The following is a 20,890-nucleotide window of genomic DNA, read 5'->3' as shown; positions in this document are numbered from 1 at the left end:
TGGAGTCTAGAAAGGAGTGATTAATTTAAAGGGTGGTGAGAGCTCAGAATGGAGGCAGGTGAAGTGACAAGAAGCAACAAAGGCAAACCAAACCCATAAAGCAGCACCTCTCTCCTGTCCTGGCACACAGAAAACAAACACCATCACCCAGACTGACCACTAGGGGACGCTGGAGGAGGCCAGGAGCACACTAAAACTCAGGTAATCTGATCAGAACATAGCATGCAGTGCATTAGGGAAAGTACTCCACTGAATTTATATACACACATACACACACTTTCAGCTTTTTAAAACAAGATATTTGAAGTTTTGTAAACCTACTTCTATATACGTAGCTTATATTTCAAGACAGATTTAAGGGACATTTCTATGAAAATTACCACTGTCTCAGTACTGCACAAGTTAAAATTTGGTAAAGGATTATATTTGGCTATCTGAAACTCACAAATGTTTTCAGACATTGTTTCGTTAGCTACCACCAGCAGGAAAGTGTTTGATGCTTCAGGACTTAACATTAGTCAATGTGCAGTTTTAATTTTTTGTATCATTGTTACTGTAACTGCTTTCTTCATTACTTTCTCTATGGGATTCTCTGTGGAGGGGAAAGCACTTCCACTGCCAATGTCTTACCTGATAGAGGAGTACATACACCTCTTTCAACGCAATTTAACCATCACATGTAGTTTTGACAGTACAGTCGAATGAAACCACTTTACTTTTTTTCTTATTAAAATAGTACAGTGCCTTCCTCCTACCATTCCATAGTGGATAAAAAAAAATTATGGTGGGAAGAATTTGCAATTAGGTTAGGAATTTAAATATATCCAAGTCACTCACAGAAAATCAACTAAAGTATTCAATGTACATTTCTCATCTCTTGTAAGAAAATCACTTGACTGACAGGTACTAGAGGTAAATAAATCCAACTTTTAGTGACTTATTGATGAGTTGGGTAATATCAGGGCTCTTCAGCACTTACCTTTTTTAAAAAGTTCAATGCAATTTTTCAATTTCACAGAAGAGTTTTTTTTTTTGGGGGGGGGGGGAGGAGGGTTATATCCTACACTTCATAATATTTCAAAACCCTTAATGGCATTTTGAACTCAGGTCTCCAAAGAACAAATCTTTCTAGCCTAAGCTGCCTACCATAAAATTGAATATACCTGGTATTTTTATCAATACTGCCTACATTGTTAAAATAGAATATATAAACTATCATTTTATATATTCTGCAAGAAATGGACCTTTTAAGTTTAGCTGGAACATCATATATTCTCAGAATCATCATCTCCTCCAGTCTGAATCTTCAGACGACTGTATCCATTCTCTGAGGAAGTTTCCGATCCTATCTGGACTACTAATTTAGCTCATCTGTTTACCCTTAGCGAACCTTCTTTGTGTATGCCATTAACAACGTGATCATAGGGGCCTCCCCCCGTGACACAGCGGGTTGAGCGCAGTGCTGTGCCTCTGCGGTGCCGGTTCGATTCCCAGCCAGCCAGGGAGAATCCCACTTGGCAAGGCAGACCTCTCCTGTTGCACCCGCTGTTCCCCTCAGCAGTGCTTTCGGTCTGTTTGCCTGTTCTGCTCCCCGCAGTCTCTGGTGAATCCTCTCACCTGCCCACGCCTCTGGCTTGTACCCCAACTATTGTATAAATAAAAATAAATCTTTAAAAAAAAATCTGATCATAGGGCAATGCAGAGTCTTGGGTTCTGATAGGTATCTAGACATACTGGTACATTCTTAAAAGCAGGAGTTTATTAGCGCTTATCTTAACAATTGTTTCGTAAAATAACCATAAGAACAGAGTGACCAAAAAATGAGGAACTGATATGGTGGGTGGAACCTAAGTGCCAAACTGTTCTCTAGGGAAACAGGAGTAGTCACATGCTATCTTCTGTCCTGTTGCTGTTAGCCTCAAACATACATCTCAGTCCACAATACTACTAAGGTTTTTCATTCATATTGAATATTCCATTATTATGAACTATGACTGCATGTATCAGTACCTGTTTGCAGGTACTCTTGACAAAGCAGACAATGTCATTCAAAGATCTCATTTCCAACTGTACTGCATAGGTTTAGAAAGTACATACATTATAACTAAATGAATTTAAACTTTCAAAGATCATTCTTTTATCACAATGTTAAATAACTAAAAAGGATCAAATGTTACTAAAATCTTAGCCCCCATCGCTTCTCGGCCTTTTGGCTAAGATCAAGTATAAAATCTTAGCCCAATCAGGCCATTTTTATGCTAATTTTCAGCCTAATAGTGAAATACCTACATGCAGTTCCTAATTAGAACTTTTAAATAATGACCTCTTCAAAAACAGACTGTCACTATCAGTGAGAAACTATTTAGACAAGAAAGTGGAAGCAAATGGCATTTTTCTCTTTGATAATTGCTTTTTTTTTTTTAACATTTTAAATACATTTTTATTGCAGTAATGTTGCATCACTTCTTGGCCTTTTGGCTAAGATCAAGTGTATTGAATTAATGTTGCATTGTAACATTATAGAAGTTTTAGGTTTATATAATTAAAAATCAACGTGTATATACTATAACAAATTCACCACTAAAAATTCAATTCAATCCACCAAACAGTTGTCATCTTTACCCATTACCCAACCTTTTCCCTTCTTGTAGCAACAAACTCGGTCTTATAGTATAAAACTTAGTTTTTGTCATTTATTTGTGACTATGTATCACATAAATGAAATCATAAAGTGTTTTTCTTTCTCTGTGACTTATTTTTCTCATTAAGCATAATACCCTCTAGATCCTTCCCACAGTATCACAGATCTCATTTTGCTAGACTATCGTAAAGATGTCATTGTCATTCATAATGTGTGCCCTAATCAGCACTACATATTTAGGTCTTCTTTATGGGACCAACTCAGTTATTTTACCAAATTCTGTACAGCTGTATATTGGCAGAGTGAAAACTGCATTTATTGATGGAGCTCTATGACAGCTTTAAGTAGAATGTGATTGCTTTAAAACTTTTTCTATTCTGTAGGGAAATAAAAAGATCTCAAAATTGCAACACTCTATAGCATTTCCATTTTAATTTTGGTTAAAAGTCAGTTTATTTGGAAGTGGACAATATGGTGTTATGAATGTAAACAACTAAAGCAATTATTTGATAATTGCTTTCATGTTACAGAATCTGAAAAGTTCAAATGCTTCTGGTTGTGCATTAAGAGACTGATCATTCTGGGCCTCCCCTGGTGGTGTAGCGGTTGAGCGCTGGGCTGCGAAGCTGCCCGCAGCCTCTGCAGCGCCAGTTCAATCCCCGGCCATCTGGAGAGGGTCCCAAATGGCGCGCAGACCTCTCCTGCTGTGCCCGCTGCTCACCTCAGCAGTGTACTTCGTCTGTCTGCCTGCTCTGTTCCCCGCTCTGGTGAATTTTCTCACCCTCCCACGCTTCTGACTGTATCCAGTGCTTGTATAAATAAATAAATCTTTAAAAAAAAAAAAAAAAAGACTGATCATTCTATATATATATATATATATATAAAAACAGCTCTTCCTTTACTGAAAAATATAAAGGTAGCCTTTATTTTGGCTAATATGTCTGACATGGTTTTTCCTCATACACAGATATTGCTATATTATATAGTCTATAATTGCTTTAGGATTCAAATTATAACACTAAATATCACCAATGAAGCATTATAACCTTACTTTTTCCTAAACTGAATTGTTGCTTTCTATCCATACTTCATCAGTATGTTAGTATATTTTCTTGTGCTCCTTCAGGTTTGTTAAGCTTATTCAGGTTTTCAACATTTTGAGTCCTTTTTTAAATCTAGTAACTATCTTTAATCAAACTGCAAATTGGACTTATTCACAAGATTCTCCCATTTACTCAACCCTTTGGGCAGCAAATGCACTAGGGATGTTAAGCTTCAGAAAGAAATCATCTTCATATGAAGCTGAACAAAGTCTGGGGCAGCATGACTTTTACTAAATTTTTTCTTCAAAGATTTATTTCATTTATGCATACAAGAGCTAGGGTACAGGCCAGAGGTGTGGGGGGTGAGAGGATTCACCAGAGAGAGTGGGGAACAGAACAGGCAGATTGAAGGAAGTACACTGCTGAGAAGAGCAGCGGGCAAGTCAGGAGAGGTCTGCTGCGCCATGTGGGTTGCTCCCTGGTGGGCTGGGGACTGAACTTGTGCTGCAGTGGCTGCAGACAGCTTCATAGTGCTGTGACTTAACCCCTTGTGCCACCAGGGTGGCCCTAGACTAAATATTTTTAAGAATATTATTCAATGAGGATCCAGACCAGCAGGGGAAAACTTTGCAGAACAAACTCAGCACAAGCTCCACTTGCGGTAGATACACAAAAAGCCTCCAAATGTCTCAGTTTGTGTTCACTTGTCATTTCCAACATATCATTCTCAGTAGCTTGTTTTGGTGTTTTCTAATGAAACTAATATTCTTCCAAGTTGTCTTTTAAAAGTGCAGTCAGTGTAATAAACAATGTAATAAAGCCTTAGATTTATTAATCTGTAATAACTTTTGAATCATCTGTCTAGGACTTTTTGTCTCTGCCCCACCTGATATCGTGTCAAATTGTCTAGAATACTTTTCACCTTCCTTAGCTACACAGTATTACAGTCACCATGGAGCCAATAATGTGAGCTCTTCTGGAATTGTGTAAGCCCCTGGATTTAGCTCTTTATTGTACCAGCAAATAGCTTTTTGCTGGTGTGTTTTGTTTGGTACCACACTTGCCATCAGACAAGTAAAACAGCTGCTGTTTGAGCACACAAATTCATATTTGAACTAGTACTCAGTACACTTCCTATTTAATGAGTTAGATTTTTCTTACCGGGCCTCCCCAGTGGCGCAGCGGTTGAGCGCTGGGCTATGAAGCTGCCTGCAGCCTCTGCAGCACCAGTTCGATCCCCGGCCACCAGGTGAGGGTCCCACATGGTGCGCACCTCTCCTGCCACCCACTGCTCCCCTCAGTAGTGTATTTCGTCAGTCTCTCTGTTCTGCTCCCTGCTCTGGTGAATCCTCTCACCCTCCCGCGCTTCTGACTGTACCCAGTGCTTGTATAAATAAATCTTTAAAAAAAATACAAAAACTTTTCTTACCAACTACTGTTTGTCCCACCTTTTTTTTTTTTTTTTTTTTTTTTATAGAGGCATGTTTTTATTTATTTATTTATTTATTTGCTTGCTTGCTTGTTTTGTTTATACATGCACTGGGTACAGTCAGAAGCACGGGAGGGTGAGAGAATTCACCAGAGCCAGAGCGGGGAGCAGAACAGGCAGAAGGACCGAAGTCCACTGCTGAGGGGAGCAGCGGGCGGCAGGAGAGGTCTGCGCGCCATGTGGGACCCTCCTCCGGTGGCCGGGGAGCAGCCGGGGATCGAACCGGCGCCGCCAAGGCCGCGGGCAGCTTTGCAACCCAGCGCTCAACCGCTGCGCCACCGGGGAGGCCCTGTTTGTCCCACCTTTAATCAAAAAGTTATTTATCATGGGCCTCCCCGGTGGCGCAGCGGTTGAGCGCTGGGTTGCGAAGCTGCCCGCGGCCTCTGCGGTGCCTGTTCGATCCCCGGCTGCTCCCCGGCCACCGGAGGAGGGTCCCACATGGCGCGCAGACCTCTCCTGCCGCCCGCTGCTCCCCTCAGCAGTGTACTTCGGTCCTTCTGCCTGCTCTGCTCCCTGCTCTGGCTCTGGTGGATTCTCTCACCCTCCCGCGCTTCTGACTGTACCCAGTGCTTGTATAAATAAATCTTTAAAAAAATAAAATAAAATAAAAATAAAATCTAATATAAATACAAAAAAAAGTTATTTATCATGGTAAAAAGAAAGCACTTGTTAAAATTACATCTATTTAAGGAAAAGTACCTAAGATATTGTGGATACTCATGGCCTTGGCAAAGGGATATGTCAAAATAGAAGTTTGAGGTTCCCTTCGTTCTAAAAGACTTTTTCTGAAGCCATGATGGCCTACAAATACCTCTAATGAACTAATATAAAGTATCTTTAGAAATGAACATGTAATTTGGAAACACAGTTCATTGTGATATCTCAAATGATATCAAAAGCCAGGAATACATTTACAGATATATCAAGAATGAGAACTCTACCCGTACTATATTTGCAACATTTTTATAAATCTAAAATCCCAATAAAAAGTGTAAAAATCAAGATAACATAATTAACGTCAATCATGTTCTATTTAGGAATACCAAATATAGATAACGATGGTTATGAAAAGATGAAGACAATGATAATAAACAGTTATGCATGTCTACTATGATAGTAGGAAAATGTGAAATAAGGACAAATAAAGCTCAATAACATTAGCATAAAAAGAATTTCACTGATGCTAAATAGCTAAATACCACACTAAAGTAATAATTAGTGTGGTAAGGTTGAGAAGGGATTTTGGGTGTCATTATGGGATGCTCCCCGGGATAATAAGTATTACATGTATTACATGCATGCTCACTAGTAGCTGGATTCAGGAAGTAGATTCCCCAAATCCATAAACAATATATTTGTGCATTTTCAATATATATGTATATCTTAATGGTTATAAAATTATTAGGATCTCTTGCCCTGAAAATTCCCTCAGCAACAGCCTCCTCGCATTGCAGAGGCCCCATCCAACACCAAAACCATAGCACTGGGGTCTGGATGCCCTCTGAGCTTCTTAATCCTCTATCAGTTTCAAAGATCCAAGAAATACCTCTCAACACTAAGTCTGATCTCATAGGTTTCAAAACCATTTTTTTTCCTACTTACAACTGGTTCAATTTGAAAGAAGCATGGTCTTAAATGCTGGAAAGTGACATGATTCTTCAAAATCAGTGGGCTAAAATAACCACTTATTTAGGCAACCAAGGTCTGGCTTCCCTACATGTCTACAGGCCAGTGGTCCCCAAAGTGTGGTCCTCAGACCTATTGAGTAAGAAACTGGAATAGGGCCCCTTAGCTGCTTTCGCAAGCCCTCCAGATGTTTCTAATACATGCTCAGGTCTGGCAAGCACTGCCAGGTAGCACAGTACTTAAAACTGATCTGCTGCCCCAAACGACACCACCAGCTGCCTCAAGTGCAAATGAAATTTTCAAAGAACTTCAGTATCACATAAAAAGCAGATTTTGTCAAGGCATACCAGAACCTGGTTTTTCTACTTGTAATTTCTTACCTGGAGGGATATGGAGCCTATATAACAGCTTAATTTTCTCATTCATCTCTCCATTATACATAATATCTGCAAAAATAAAGAGATTGAATAGTTGTAAATAAGTAAATTTGTTATGACACAAACTCACTATGGAGAGAGACTTACTATGGTCAATACTTATGGACCCAGTGCTTTCTCTGCTCCTACCCCCCAGACATACATGCTATTTGAAATGAAAATTTGAGGGGCAATGATTAGTGACAATTCAAGCTACAAGGTAACTGTCAATTTTGTCTGGCCTTATACTGTATGAAGGATTTTAATTCTGTGCACAAGGATCAACAAGCTACCACCAAATCCCAGGTGCCAAAAAGGTCAGTGACCTTCTGTGTTGAAAGTTAGTGCTCACTCTCCCCACCAACCTCAAGGAAGCATGAAAGTGATCATGACGGGCCTGCAGGTTAATTTTTAAAAATCACAAAATCACATCACAAATACACTTCATTGTGTGGATCTGCCTGCTACAAACCCACTCGGTGTTCAGACACATCCCAAATCAACTCAGTGCAATAAAGACCACAGAGTCCTACCAAGACAGCTCACAAATGCTTTAAATTCGATAAGATGGTCCATGTTGTCATCCAGGAGCCTGAAAGTCCTTTCAGCAAGGATCTCTGTGTGGGATCCACAGGTCCATGGCGAGACAAGCTGAAACAGGTGGGCAAACTGCCGGGTGTCAATGCGGTACTGTTCTGCGTAGGGCCTGCTGGGGTCGTGACGCGGGGCCATGGGTCTGGGCTGCTCCCAGTAACAGCTCATCATGTGTTCTCTCTACACAAGAGGAAGAGAGGGATCTGTGAGAGACGGAGGCACCCATGGGAGGCTGCATGTTTACAGGCCAAGGCTAACGTGTCCTCTCAGACTTGTATTGCCCAGTGAAATTATTAAATAAGCAATGTGACAAAAATAGTTGAAAAAGTTTGAATTATAGGGCGCCCCTGGTGGCGCAAGGGGTTAAGCACCACACTATGAAGCAATCCAAAGCTTTTGCAGCACCAGTTCGATCCCCAGCCCACCAGGGAGCAACCCACATGGCGAAGTAGATCTCTCCTGACTCACCCACTGCTCCCCTCAGGAATATATTTCAGTCTGCCTGCCTGTTCTGTTCCCCACTCTGTCTCTGGTGAATCCTCTCACCCCATGCATCTCTGGCCTGTACCCCAGCTCTTGTATGCATAAATAAATCTTTTAAAAAAAAGTTTGAATTATAACCTCACCACTCTAACCAGACATGCATAAGATTTTCCTTGTTACCCTGTAGCCCCTGCCTATATAAATAAGTAATTTTGATATTGCAGTGCCACCAAGCACAGGGCAGGTTCATTATTGATTAGGGCATATGAATAGAGAATCCCGGAGCCCTTGGTGGATTTTTCAGGCTTTAATGCTCCCAGGGAACCAGGCACACCAGGCAGGGAGACTGGCCTGCAACCAGGCAGCACAGGTTGGGTCTGGGGGCCAGGAGGCAGGCAGGCAGCCAAGTCTCCCAGTCCCCACAAACCTTTATGCTCTTTCTCTGGCATTTCCTCTGTCCTCTCTAGGCTCACATGTGCCCACTTAATGCATGCCCACACCCTTGCTCAGGTCCACAATCAGGCATGCGTGCCCTGCACCCACGCTCCCAAGTGCCTCATGCATTAACATGATGAGGCCGTAGGTGATAGCCACTGAGGCTAGTGGTATAAAAAGCCAGATTAATTCACTTACCCAACACTATCTTTTCTTTCTAATATGCATAACAATTGTACCATTTTAAATATTTTTCAATGTACAGTTGTGAAAGTTTTAATTATAAAAGACAAGTTTTATTCTGATATTTTCACTTAAAATTATTTAAAAATGAAAAGTGCTAGATAAATCTGCAAGAGGCAGAAGAAAATAGTAACACTATTTACCTGTGTGGAGGGAAAATAGTGGTAGGGGCCCAAATGTGGAAACAAGACTTTACTGCACACTTTATATATTCTAAATTGAATCACATGAATACATTAACAATTGAAAAAATTAAGAGTTAAAATGAAGGCAAGTTAAAGTTTTAAGAATGAACTCTAGAAGTAATCACAACTGGCCTCTCACTGAGGACAAAGTTAGCCTCTTTAGAATAATCTTTTCCACCTGTATTAAGTGACCTCTAGGGATATCTCGGTTCACGGAAATAGTTCCCAGTGACTGCAGCATTCTTCACAATTTCAATGTCCTCTGCCCATAAGTGAGATGTTAGAATCTGCCAAGCACGTACCCTTGGATAGGAGCCAAAATGACATTTATAATTTTACTGCCCTATTCATTACAGCCATGTTCTTTAAATAGCTTTTGCAGAATTCAGAAAAGTGCCCGAAGAAATTTGAAGTGTAAAACAAAGGTGTAATAAGTTCCCATTCCTAAAAACCCAAGGCACACTATGGATTTCCGTGCATACTTGTGCATACTGTGATGCTAAATGCCCATAAAATGCTGCCCAGAAGAAAACAGTTATAATGTATAGGCCAAGGACTCACACAACCAAACCAGTTCACATAGAATCCTACGGAGAAACCAATTTAAAAATAGGCAAAGATTCGCAGCAACATAGATGGAGCTAGAAGGAATTATGCTCAGTGAAATAAGTCAGAAGGAAAAAAAATACCAGATGGTTGCATTTATAGGAGGAATATAGGAGAACCAAATAAGACATCAGGGTAAAAAATAATACAAAACAAAAACAGACCATTACAAACCAGAAACATCCTGCAGGGGAGGAGGAGGGAGAGGGATCAGAGGGCGGGAGGGAGGAGCACAGGGGACTGAGGTGATGGTGCACGGGTGCATTGGGGAAGGAAATTCTATGGGGACTGCACCTGAGGGAGGGAGGGGGAGGCAAACATCGTTTAAAAATGAACAATGATGGGGCCTCCCCGGTGGTGCAGCGGTTGAGTGCTGGGTTGCAAAGCTGCCCACAGCCTCTGCAGCACCACTTCGATCCCCGGCCGCCAGGCGAGGGTCCCACATGGCGCGCAGACCTCTCCTGCCGCCCGCTGCTCCCCTCAGCAGTGTACTTAGGTCCTTCTGCCTGCTCTGCTCCCCGCTCTGGCTCTGGTGAATTCTTTCACCCTCCCGCGCTTCTGACTGTACCCAGTGCTTGTATAATTAAATAAATCTTTTTTTTAAAAGAACAATGATGTAAAATATATATAAATAAAAATAGGCAAAGGCTATAAGCAGATGCCTCAAAGAAGTATATAACTAGCCAAAAAACTTCAAAATTGGTACTCAGTCTCACTAGTGAATAAACAAATTGAAATGGCAATGCAACTTTAAAAAAATCTAGCAAAATGTTTAAAGATCCATGTTATTAAACATTATGTAGGAAACAAGCTCACAGACACTACTGGTGAAAGTCAAATTTGAAAAAGTCATAAAACACTTTAGCAATACTGACTAAAATTTGGTTTGTACCTCCCTAAGGACCCCGCCTTACAGAAACAGCAGCACTAGTGTCCAGATAAGAGGTCAAGAATGTGGAGTAAAGGTGTTTATAAAGCAGAAAAAGAAAACTGGAAACAAATTGCCCCTTATAAGTGAACATTTAAATAATTTATGGTTCAGTTATAATTTATAGGTTATTTTAGTTTACATCTGTCTATTTGTTTACATTTGTAATTACTCCTACATAAGTAAAAGGGCTTACAAATAAAAAATTTCATTAAGTGCCAATAACATCCTTCATCGTTAATAGAAAGATAGAAACAGGAACCAAGAAGTCAGCTCTCACCATCAATACTCTTTGTATTAAAGATGAACAATATGGTTAATACTTAATGAAATTTATTTTTATTAATCTTTTACATTAAAACATTTTTGATGTGCCTCTCAAATTAAGAACAGTTAGCCCTAAAAAAATGACTTTATGATAAAAACCACATTTGCTTACCTGTTTTTATGATTCTAGTATTCCTATGTTTCCTCCTTGAAAGTCAGAGCTTGGGGGCTTGGGACACCAAGTAACCTTTGGCTTTGTACTTTCTCTTTATGCAACAAAGGAAACTATAAAACTTGAAAATTGGTGATGTTTACGGGAGACACGGGCCTGAATAGTTCTCGCCACACATCCTGCTCATTATGACTGAGACGTGCCAGGAATCTCCTTACCCAACAACCCACTGCAGTGACCGCAGGGAAACCGACACAACACAACAGCGTCACGATAACCTCTGAAGCTCCACTTAGAAGTACCTAAGTGCTGCTCGCTGCCACCTCCTTTATTTTGGCAGTCTGAGTTTAGAAGTGATGCTGGCTCAATATTCCCACCAGGAAGAACTCGAGAGGAGAGACTCTTCAGTTTGGGCTTGCTTTCTGCCACTGTTTTTTTTCTTTCTCTCCATTCACTGCCAGGGTAGCAGCAGTGGATCGATCTGACTGCCTGTCTTCCCAATTTTTAGTAACTGTTTTGAAAAGAAAAGTTTCTTTGCAGGGTAATTTTAAGTAGGAAAACCAAGATATGTGCCAAAATAGTCAAATATTGGAAATATCATTTAGAGTATTAAGTATCACCAATATGGGGCTTCCCTGGTGGCACAGGGGTTAAGTCTCAGCATTATCGAGCTATGGCCAGCCACTGAGGCATAAATTCGATGCCCAGACAGGGAGCTAACCCACATGGCCCAGCACAGCTCTTCTGTCTCGCCCACTGCTCCCCTCAGCAGTTATTTCAGTGGATCCACCTGTTCTGCTCCCCACTCAGTCTCTGGTGGATCCTATCAACCCCCGCACCTCTGGCCTACACCCCAGTTCTTGCATGCATAAATAATCTTTAAAGTATCACCAATATGATAGATTCTAAAGTTACTTAAAAAAGTAAAGCCACAGGGCCTCCCTGGTGGCGCAAGGGGTTAAGACGCAACCTATGAAGCTGTCTGCAGCCTCTCCAACACGAGTTCGATTCCCTGGCCAGCCAGGGAGCAGTATCCCACATGGCGCAGCAGACCTCTCCTGACTTGCCTGCTGCTCCCCTCAGCAGTCTACTTCGGTCAATCTGCCCGTCTGTTCCCCACTCTGTCTCTGGTGAATCCTCTTACCCCCCACACCTCTGGCCTAAATCCCAGCTCTTGTATGCACAAATAAATCTTTTTTTAAAAAAAAAGAAAAGCTACATGGCAACATAGAAAAGTGTTAGTAACAGCAGCAGGGGAAAATAGAATATAAACTGGCATGCATGCCAGCCCCACGAATAAAAAATATGCACACACACACTGCAGGGTAGGATTATGAGTAATTAAGAAGTAGATGAGGTGATCATTTCACTACAGGTCACTGTTTCATCTAGCATAAAATGAGAATCAGCATCAGAAGAGCAAAGAACAGATCCCAGCACCAAAGGCTCTGTCAGCAGAGCACAGATGCTTTAGCCCACCAGCTGTGTGAGATCTGTTGGGCCTACCCAGAGGGCACCCCAGCTCCTCCCTGCCAGATGCTTGCTGTGGGCTGGCTTCTGTGGGATGCTAATTCCATTTAAGAAGAGAGCTGTTGACAGAGGACTGGGGGAGAGAATTTTCTCAGGGGGAGCAAGGAAGGCTAAGACAGAGCTGGTGGGGGGTGGTGCCAGCTTCCGCTGTCACAGAACAGGCCCACGGTAGCCCCTCCAGCATGCACAGCTCACCCCTCGGCAGGCTGATTTCCCTACCTTCCCACATTTTCCTACCTTGAATAAATCATAGAGTTCCTCTAGATCCTCAGGAGGAATCGAGACTTCTGGGATAACAACTCGGAGCTTAAGGAAAGAAACAAAATTGAAGGAGTACATTTTTTGCATGCAGCAGGGATCAGATGGAGGGGGCCTTCCCATTAGTGAGGGTCACCAGGCACCTTGTACCAGCTTCCCTCATGACACTACACCTGCACCTCTCTGACATGAGGATCACTTTAGGGGTTTATGCTCGACCTCTAGCCAATTCACTATCAGTGTCAGGAGACAAAGGTACAAGTTCTAATGGAAATGGAAAGCCAGCGAGGATGGCGCTTGGGCAGAAAGTTCCTCCTGAAGAACACTAACACTGCAGGCTGTGCTAGGCATTTTATATCTCCCACCTCAGTGAGCATCATTACCCTTACCTGGGAAAACTGAGGCTCACCATGGTTAATTTACTCACAGTGTGACTCAAAAACCCACGCTGTTTGTACACCCATTAGGTTTTTAATTCAATGCAAAAAAAAAAAAAAAAAACAAACAAACCTGGCAATCTTATGTCACATGACCAACAGGGACACTCACTCTTAGCCCAGGTCAACATCTGACTGCCATGACTGCCAGGAGCAGCCACCTTGGAGAGGCCTCTACTCACCACATTCTGCTTGGTGGTGTCTTCGTGGCCTTGGAGAACCCTGATCCTGTGCTTACAGCGCAGGTGCTCAATCTGCTCCACTGACTGGTCTCCAAATTTCTACAGGGAAACAAGAGATTATCCACTCACAGAACTCCTGTCTGCATACAAAGAGGAAACAAGAAGTAGCCCAGGAAACCTCCCTCAAATCCTATCTCCCCAACGAGCTCCCGAGGGGTAGCTTCTGAGCTGGGCTTGAAGAGTTACTTCATGGGCCGAGTTACCTCATAGGAGTCCCGGATCAGGTCCGCAATGTCAGTCACAGGATAAGTTTCCTGATCATCGGAGAAAAAGGCATGGTGGCTGCCAACAGGGGGTCCTGGGCTGTCCTCATTCTTAATGTGATCTAGAAACCTGAGCACACCACCCACCATTACAGCACAGGTGGACCCTCACCCCGGCACTCCACCATACCACTGCCTTCCCACGGGCTATTAGTCACAGTGCTGTCAGACACAGCTGCCTGTCTCAGATGCTGCAGGAGGGCAAGGTAGCAATCATTATGTTTATCTTAGAAGTACAGAAACCCACAAAACCAGACTTGTCGATATGGGCTCCAGGTTTCCCGGCATCAGTGATTCTCCAATAAATTAAATGCAAATTTCTGTGCAGTTTTAAGCTTCTATAATTCTTTTGTCCATGTTGCCCTCAGCAACAGGACACCCAGGTTCCAGAAAAGTCCCAGCTTAGTGGAACTTTTCTTTCACGGCAACAGACCAGCCCCTGCATAAAGATCTGAAACTGCCAGCCAACCACCCACCTGAGTCAACATTTCCAGGGGCCTCCCCCAGCCCCTTGCCACCACCCAAAGTGACTGGGTCCATCTAGTGGGAAAAGCACCCATCTCAGGGAAAAGCACCGATAGCCCTTTCTTCTCCTCGCCTCTTATTTGGTGAAGAGTAGAGGAAGGCGGTGCTCTTCGCCACATACCAGCACGAGTGCCACATGATGCACTGGCTCTGAGGGGCCACAGCAGCACAGCTGACAGTGGAAGGGAAACTTCGGCAGCGATGGCACTGCTGGGTCCCTGTGGTTACCATCCCCTATGGTATGCCTTCCAGAGTTCCCATTCTGCCCACTTCAACCCCAGTCAGCTGCAACAGCAGGCAGCCTGGACCCACCTGCTGAGGACCATCAAGGCCTGGCCATCATCCTTGCTGCTACACAGGTCCTCGGCATTGGCCTCAAGCACAGCCAGCCCCAGCTGGAAGATGGCTTTGATCCCATCATAGAAGAAGCAGTCAACCACGTTCACCGCACTCTCCAGAGGCATGATGCTGAGGAACAGGGTCAGGAACCATGAGAGCGAGATGGACGCCAGGGCTGAGAGGTCGTTCATGTGCTCTGCCAGCTCGGGGAGGTGCTCTTTGATGAGCTCCTCAAACACTGACTGGTCCACTTGGGCCCCTGGAAAAGGCAGGCCATGGACAGTTGGGTGGGGAGGGAGTCACATTCTTGAAAGTCAGACTGAAATTGAAACTACTCTGAGATAAGCAGAACAAGGAAGCAGAATTTGAGTCCAGAAAAGGACTCACACTTTATTTTTTAAAATTTTGTTCAAGGTAATTCAGCAGAGAAAGGATAATATTTTCAAAAAATTGTGTTTAGTCAAGTGGATATCTATTTGGAGGAAGAGAACCTTGACCCCCTACTTCAGACCATATAGAAAAACATTTGAAATATATCGTAGACCTAAATATAAAAGCTAATACCAGAAGACTTCTAAAGGAAAATACAGCAGAAGGCAAAATTTGTTAGGACCCAAAAAGCACTAACCATAGAAAAAAATTATAAACTGGGTTTCATCAAAATTAAAGACCAATTTTCTCAAAAAGTCTTACGACTAATAACATGGAAATGCAAACTTCTAACTCAGAAGCATCTGAGTTAGAACACATGCAACTTTGCAAAATGAAGTTGCACTTTAGTAATAAGGCAACTGATTTTTTTTAAATAGGCAAAAGGTTTGAACACACTTCAAAAAAGACAATAAACAAATGCCCATTGAGAACTGAAAATATGTTCAACATCATTAATTACTGTCAGAGAAATGAAAGTTAAAGCCACCGTGAGCTATTATTTTTCACCTACTAGAATGGCTACGGCTAACAGGGCCGTGGAACAACCGACACGCTCCTGCATGCCCCTGCTGGCCAACCAGGGGTGTGTGAGTGCACCCCACCCGCCACACAGCTGCTCTGGCTCTGAGGGCCCAACAGTTTCTTACCAAGTTAAACATGCATCTAACCCGCGCCCAACAATTCTGCTCCTAGATAAACACAAGAAAACTGATCATTCACAAGACATATGCAAGTGTTCCCTGCAACTTTACTTACAATAGCCCTAAATTGGAAACAATGCACATGCCCACTGGATGAACAAATCACAGCCTAAATGTACCGTGGGATACCACTCAGCCACAGACGGGACCAACTACTGACGTGCCAATCACAGAACGTTGTGTGAAAGAAGCCAGACACAAAAGAGAACATTCTCTTGTCTTACATTTTTACTAACAGTTCAAGGACAGGCCAATTTAATCCGTGGTGCTAGAAACCAGTACCAAGCACTGTCTGTGACAGCGGAGGGACAGAAGGGAACCATGTGGGTTATGGAAGTGCTGCGCATATTCCATCCTGTCCTGGAGTGGTCACACAGGTGTCAGCATCATTGCAGAGGGTCTAGAGGTCACTGCCGAGATAAGCTGTACAGCAGCAACCCTCGTCAACTAGTGGCTTTATGATGGCTTTGACAATATGCCTCTTAGTGACCCCAAGGTTCTGCTTCTTCCTTGCTACAGTGAACAAAGTTAAACCACCTCCCACAATGTACAGTAATAAGGGCAGCAAGCCATCTACCTGCTCGGGCCTCGAAGGCAGTCAGCAAGACAGTGTGAGGCACCAAAAGGCATGAAGCAGCCGCCTCCTTCCCAGCCAACTGCCACTCCAACCCCTACACGTCACCACAGTCCTGCAGTTCTTAGGACATTGCTCTTAAGCCGCTTCTACCTGCCTCGCCGCCCACATCCAGTGCATTAGATGTAGTTCTTTGGTTTCTGTTCTCACTGGTGCCACCCTCATTTTTGGCCATCTCCATCTCTCATCTACATTACTAAAAATTATCTCTAAGAGTATCACCAAGCTGAAGCAATTTTAGGGATTGTGTCTCAGGAGGTTGTTGAACTATGAACCAGAGCACAAATTTAAGTCTCAACCACACGAAGGGCAGAAGCACGGAGGGTGCACAGATTTGTCTAAAGCCCAGCGGCAAGAAATGAGCCGCCTTACTGTGCAAGTCTGCTTTTGATCCGGCCTCAACAGGCTCCCCCATTGCTCAACCAACCCCTCTCTTCAGGTAAATGAACATCCACCTGGGCTGTCCAGAGCAAGACCCCACACCCCTTCCTCTGCCAGCCACAGCTCCAGTGAAATGTCACTCTGGTTTTCACTTCTGACTTGTTTCTTAGACCTGCGGATTTTTCTTTCCTTTCTGTAAATTCCATCTAAAATGTTTCTCAGGGCCTCCCCTGGTGGCGCAGTGGTTGAGCGCTGGGTTGTGAAGCTGCCCGCAGCCTCTGCAGCACCGGTTCGATCCCCAGCCGCCGGCAAGGGTCCCACATGGCGCGATAGACCTCTCCTGCCACGCCCACTGCTCCCCTCAGCAGTGTACTTCGTCAGTCTGCCTGTTCTGTTCCCCGCTCTGGTGAATTCTCTTACCCTCCCGAGCTTCTGACTGTACCCAGTGCTTGTATAAAAAAATAAATCTTAAAAAAATAAAATAAAATGTTTCTCAGTCCAAAATCCACAGGTGTTCAAAGCAGAATATTCAGGTTATCTTATTCCACCATTGTGCAGAGAATGACAGTTTTGCAGGTTCAAGAACCAAACAATATTTGTACAAAGACTGGTTCAGCAGAGAGTTTATGACCAGGGGTGATGACGCATGTCTTCGTCCTGGCTTTGTCCCTATCCCCCAGGTACCGGGGAGGAAGAGGGAGGCGGCTTACCAATCACTCGGTGGTTGAAGTAGTCAGGCAGCATCCGCTCACATACGGCCACCAGCAACCAGAAGGCTTCCTCCTCCTTGGCGTACAGCAACAAAACAGAGGTCAGGATGTTCATGGACTGTCAGGGGTCACAGAGGGGGGACAGTTAGCAGACCACATGGTGCCACAGAGACAGTAAAAAACACAAGCCCGAATGACCCTCAACAATCAAGATTTTGTAGACGCGAGACCCAGTGTACCCAGCCTCACTGACGCCTGCGAAGTGGTGCAACCATGACATGAGCGTGGGCCTCTGGAGAGGCATCAAGTGAGCGACCCACCACCCTCCTGCCACCAACCCTCTGGCAGAGCTGGAGTTAACCGTGGGGCATGCCTCAAGCCCACATTATATCCAGCTGGTGTCTGTGTGTACGTTCAGACACACACACACACATCACTTCATGCACCCAGAGATTTGCTTAATTACAGGAAAACAAAGTTTAGAATCATGTTTTTAAATGTCAGAAACTTCTCTAGTCCAGCCCTGTGGTGGGTTTTGTTGCTGTTGCTTTAACTTGCTGATGTGTACTTGGTACTTGTTTACTGCATCCCTAAATTCGGGAACTGCTCAGAGAACGTCCTGCCCCGACTGTTTCCTGAAGGAAAGCACCCCCTTCATCCTCCGCCCTTCAAACAGCACTGCCATTTTCTTTTAAAATAATCCCCATAGCTTTTGTAGAGGTCTAGGAGGACAAAGCTGCGCAGGCGCTTTATCAACCCCCATCTTACACTGGAGGCCTGCAGGGCCGTGAAGAATGAGTCCGACTCAGCACGCGCGTGGCTCCTCTCAGCCACCTCAGATAAGGTTTTCAATCTCACTCAGTCTGACTACACGCGGGTGGTTTCCGTCGGCCCCATTCATACAGTCTTCAGAAGGGAGCAGCCCGAGCCTTCACGCACCAGTCCCCAGTACTGGGTGGCAGAACAACAGAACCCGAGGCCTGGGGTCGACACCAACAGAGGAGTCTGCTCCTCATTGCACACCTCACCTGGCAGTATCCAATTTTGGGGTTCCGGTGGGCATAAGCTGTCAAGACTCTCCTCAAAGCAGCAATTCCCGTTTCGTTTTGGAAAGCAGGGTGCTCAGGTAAGGAGCGGTGCAGGTCCCTCTCTATCTCCTCTGTCACCAGGCAGCACTTTCCCATGGACTCCTCCACCAGATTCCCATAGTAACCCGGATGCGAGGCCAGATCAGTCACGGCATCTGATGATTTAAAGTAATTTTTCAAGGGAGATGGACTACTAGGATGGTGTCAATATGGGGAGAGGGCTGTTTTATCAGAGGATCTAAGTGCGGTGTCATTATTTGAGGGACAAAATATTTTGAGGCCACACACAACCAAAAGGACTTCACTTATTCAACAAACAAAAAAGGAAAAAAAGGTGCCTTTTCTAGGAATAACCTTATATGGAAGAAGGTCATATTAGAAGTAGTTTTAATTAACATGCCTTTAGGAAGGCATGGGGACAGACATCTCACTTTCCCTAGTAACAGGAGGTGTCTGCGCACACGCACGCGCGCGCACACACACGTTTGTATACACATACAATTTTCATTCATTCACTCTACATGACATTGTTGCACTCCTATGTGTGAAACACAAGCACAGGTGCAATTATGATTCAGTAAAGCTAAAAGACAGTTTTCAAGTACACAACAAGCTGCCCACAGGACACTAAAGGCTGGGCTCTTGATGTGCAGGAAGATCAAGCAGTCAACCTACCACCAAGCTCCTGCCAGGCCTCATGCATGCTGGCAGCACTGGGGAGGAATGAGTCACCACCACAAGGTTCTTTTCAGTTTGGAACCAGCCCCCGCCCCAGCCCCAGGCTGGAGGCACAGGGGTTCTAAGGCTGAGGCGAGCCCCAGACAGGGAGGCCCAGGAGGAACAGAAAGAGCCCAGTTCTGCCTTGAACAGCTGGTTAATGTTTTAATTCTCACTGGGTTTAGGTGCTATCCTCCTCAATTCTCAAATTCTCATATCTGCAATGACTGATTCCGGTCATATCCATCAAACAATCACCATGGTGTTCACACATAATAATCAGCACTTACACTAACAGCTGCCACTCATTTAGCAACAGCTTAAACACTACGGCAATTGCTGTCAACAAAGGAAACACCTTATCACTTGAATGAACAGAGAGCCCTAAATGAACTACACAGGGTTTTTTAAATATAAAGGGTATATATGTGTGTTAAAGAGGCCTAAAAGAATATACACCCATGCGTGCCACCTTTCAGTGGTAGGTTTGTGAACAATGTTCCTTTCCTTGCTTGCTCCTCCATATTTTCTTATTTTTCAACTATGAATATATGGTTGTTCTGATTAAATATAGAAGATAATATCAGAAATGTTCACACAGTATATCTTGCGGAGGCAGCTGCAGGGACAGGTCAGAGGCAGAGCTGACTCGGCATGTGCAGTGGGGTGAGCCATGGCGGGACGAGTTGTGAGTGAATACCAGCTAAGTAGAGCGCCACCACCCACGTCTGCCAGAAAGCATGAAATCCAAACCCAAGCATCTTGGGTGGTAAAGGGGAGGGGCTCAGCTACTTTGAGGAAAGACAAGGCAGAGAGAGAACAGACTTGTTTGTGGGGGAGGGACCAACAAGAGGCTAACAGGAGGGAGGGCAATGAGGAGAGACAGTTGAGGGGACAGACACCCACACCCAGCCTCCAGAAGGCTCACTGCTCCCCCCGGCCCTCCGCCTCACCTGCCTCCCACAGCACCCTGCAAGAACAGTCAAGTCTCACCACCATGCCACACGGGCCTTCCCTGCCCACTCTCGGTCCATGCATCATAAGTGATCTGATAAGGGCCTTACAGACTTCAGCAACAGCAGATGGAGAATGGCTGGACAAGTGGCAGACAAAGCATCACGGATGAGGCCAGTGTACACAGGGAAGAAAAGGAATCTACAATTCTGCCTTCTGTAGACACTATGTCTTCAACAAAGGAGAGACCCATGTTTGTTCACTGTGAGTAAACAATTTACAAAGATTTTTCTGTAATTTTTTAATCTATTTCCAAACTCTTTGAGGCAAAGATGTTCAAGAAGACACCTCACTTCCAGGGTGTCCTCAAAAGAATTCTTAGGACTATGTAGAGACTCATAAAATCATATTTCAAGAAGAGATCACTTTGGTCAGACCTCACATCGACCAAGGAGGACACCTTGTAGCCCAGAGGCCTCAGAAAACTTGGCCAAAGCCCCACAGCTAACACAGTGAGGAATGTCATAGAATCTAAAGACAGATGACTACAC

General features: G+C 44.0%; 1 protein-coding gene across 2 annotated transcripts in view; it reads right to left on the bottom strand.

Moving 5' to 3' along the window:
- The window catches only part of TBC1D8 (TBC1 domain family member 8), a gene marked incomplete at both ends in the record, with an annotated part of 105,689 nt that overhangs the window by 2,933 nt on the left and 81,866 nt on the right, over positions 1 to 20,890 (bottom strand). For both annotated transcript variants that reach the window (XM_084235951.1, XM_084235952.1), the window contains 8 exons: positions 7,180 to 7,245; positions 7,749 to 7,989; positions 12,896 to 12,964; positions 13,536 to 13,634; positions 13,799 to 13,928; positions 14,696 to 14,981; positions 17,581 to 17,698; positions 18,609 to 18,823. In XM_084235951.1, the coding sequence (XP_084092077.1) occupies positions 7,180 to 7,245; positions 7,749 to 7,989; positions 12,896 to 12,964; positions 13,536 to 13,634; positions 13,799 to 13,928; positions 14,696 to 14,981; positions 17,581 to 17,698; positions 18,609 to 18,823 (1,224 nt within the window). The remainder of the gene's footprint in view (positions 1 to 7,179; positions 7,246 to 7,748; positions 7,990 to 12,895; positions 12,965 to 13,535; positions 13,635 to 13,798; positions 13,929 to 14,695; positions 14,982 to 17,580; positions 17,699 to 18,608; positions 18,824 to 20,890) is intronic.

Source organism: Talpa europaea (genome assembly GCF_964194135.1).
Source record: "Talpa europaea genome assembly, chromosome: 6".
Taxonomy (NCBI): domain Eukaryota; kingdom Metazoa; phylum Chordata; class Mammalia; order Eulipotyphla; family Talpidae; genus Talpa; species Talpa europaea.
The sequence above is the reverse complement of the archived record's forward strand: the minus strand, read 5'-3'. Positions and strand labels throughout refer to the sequence as shown.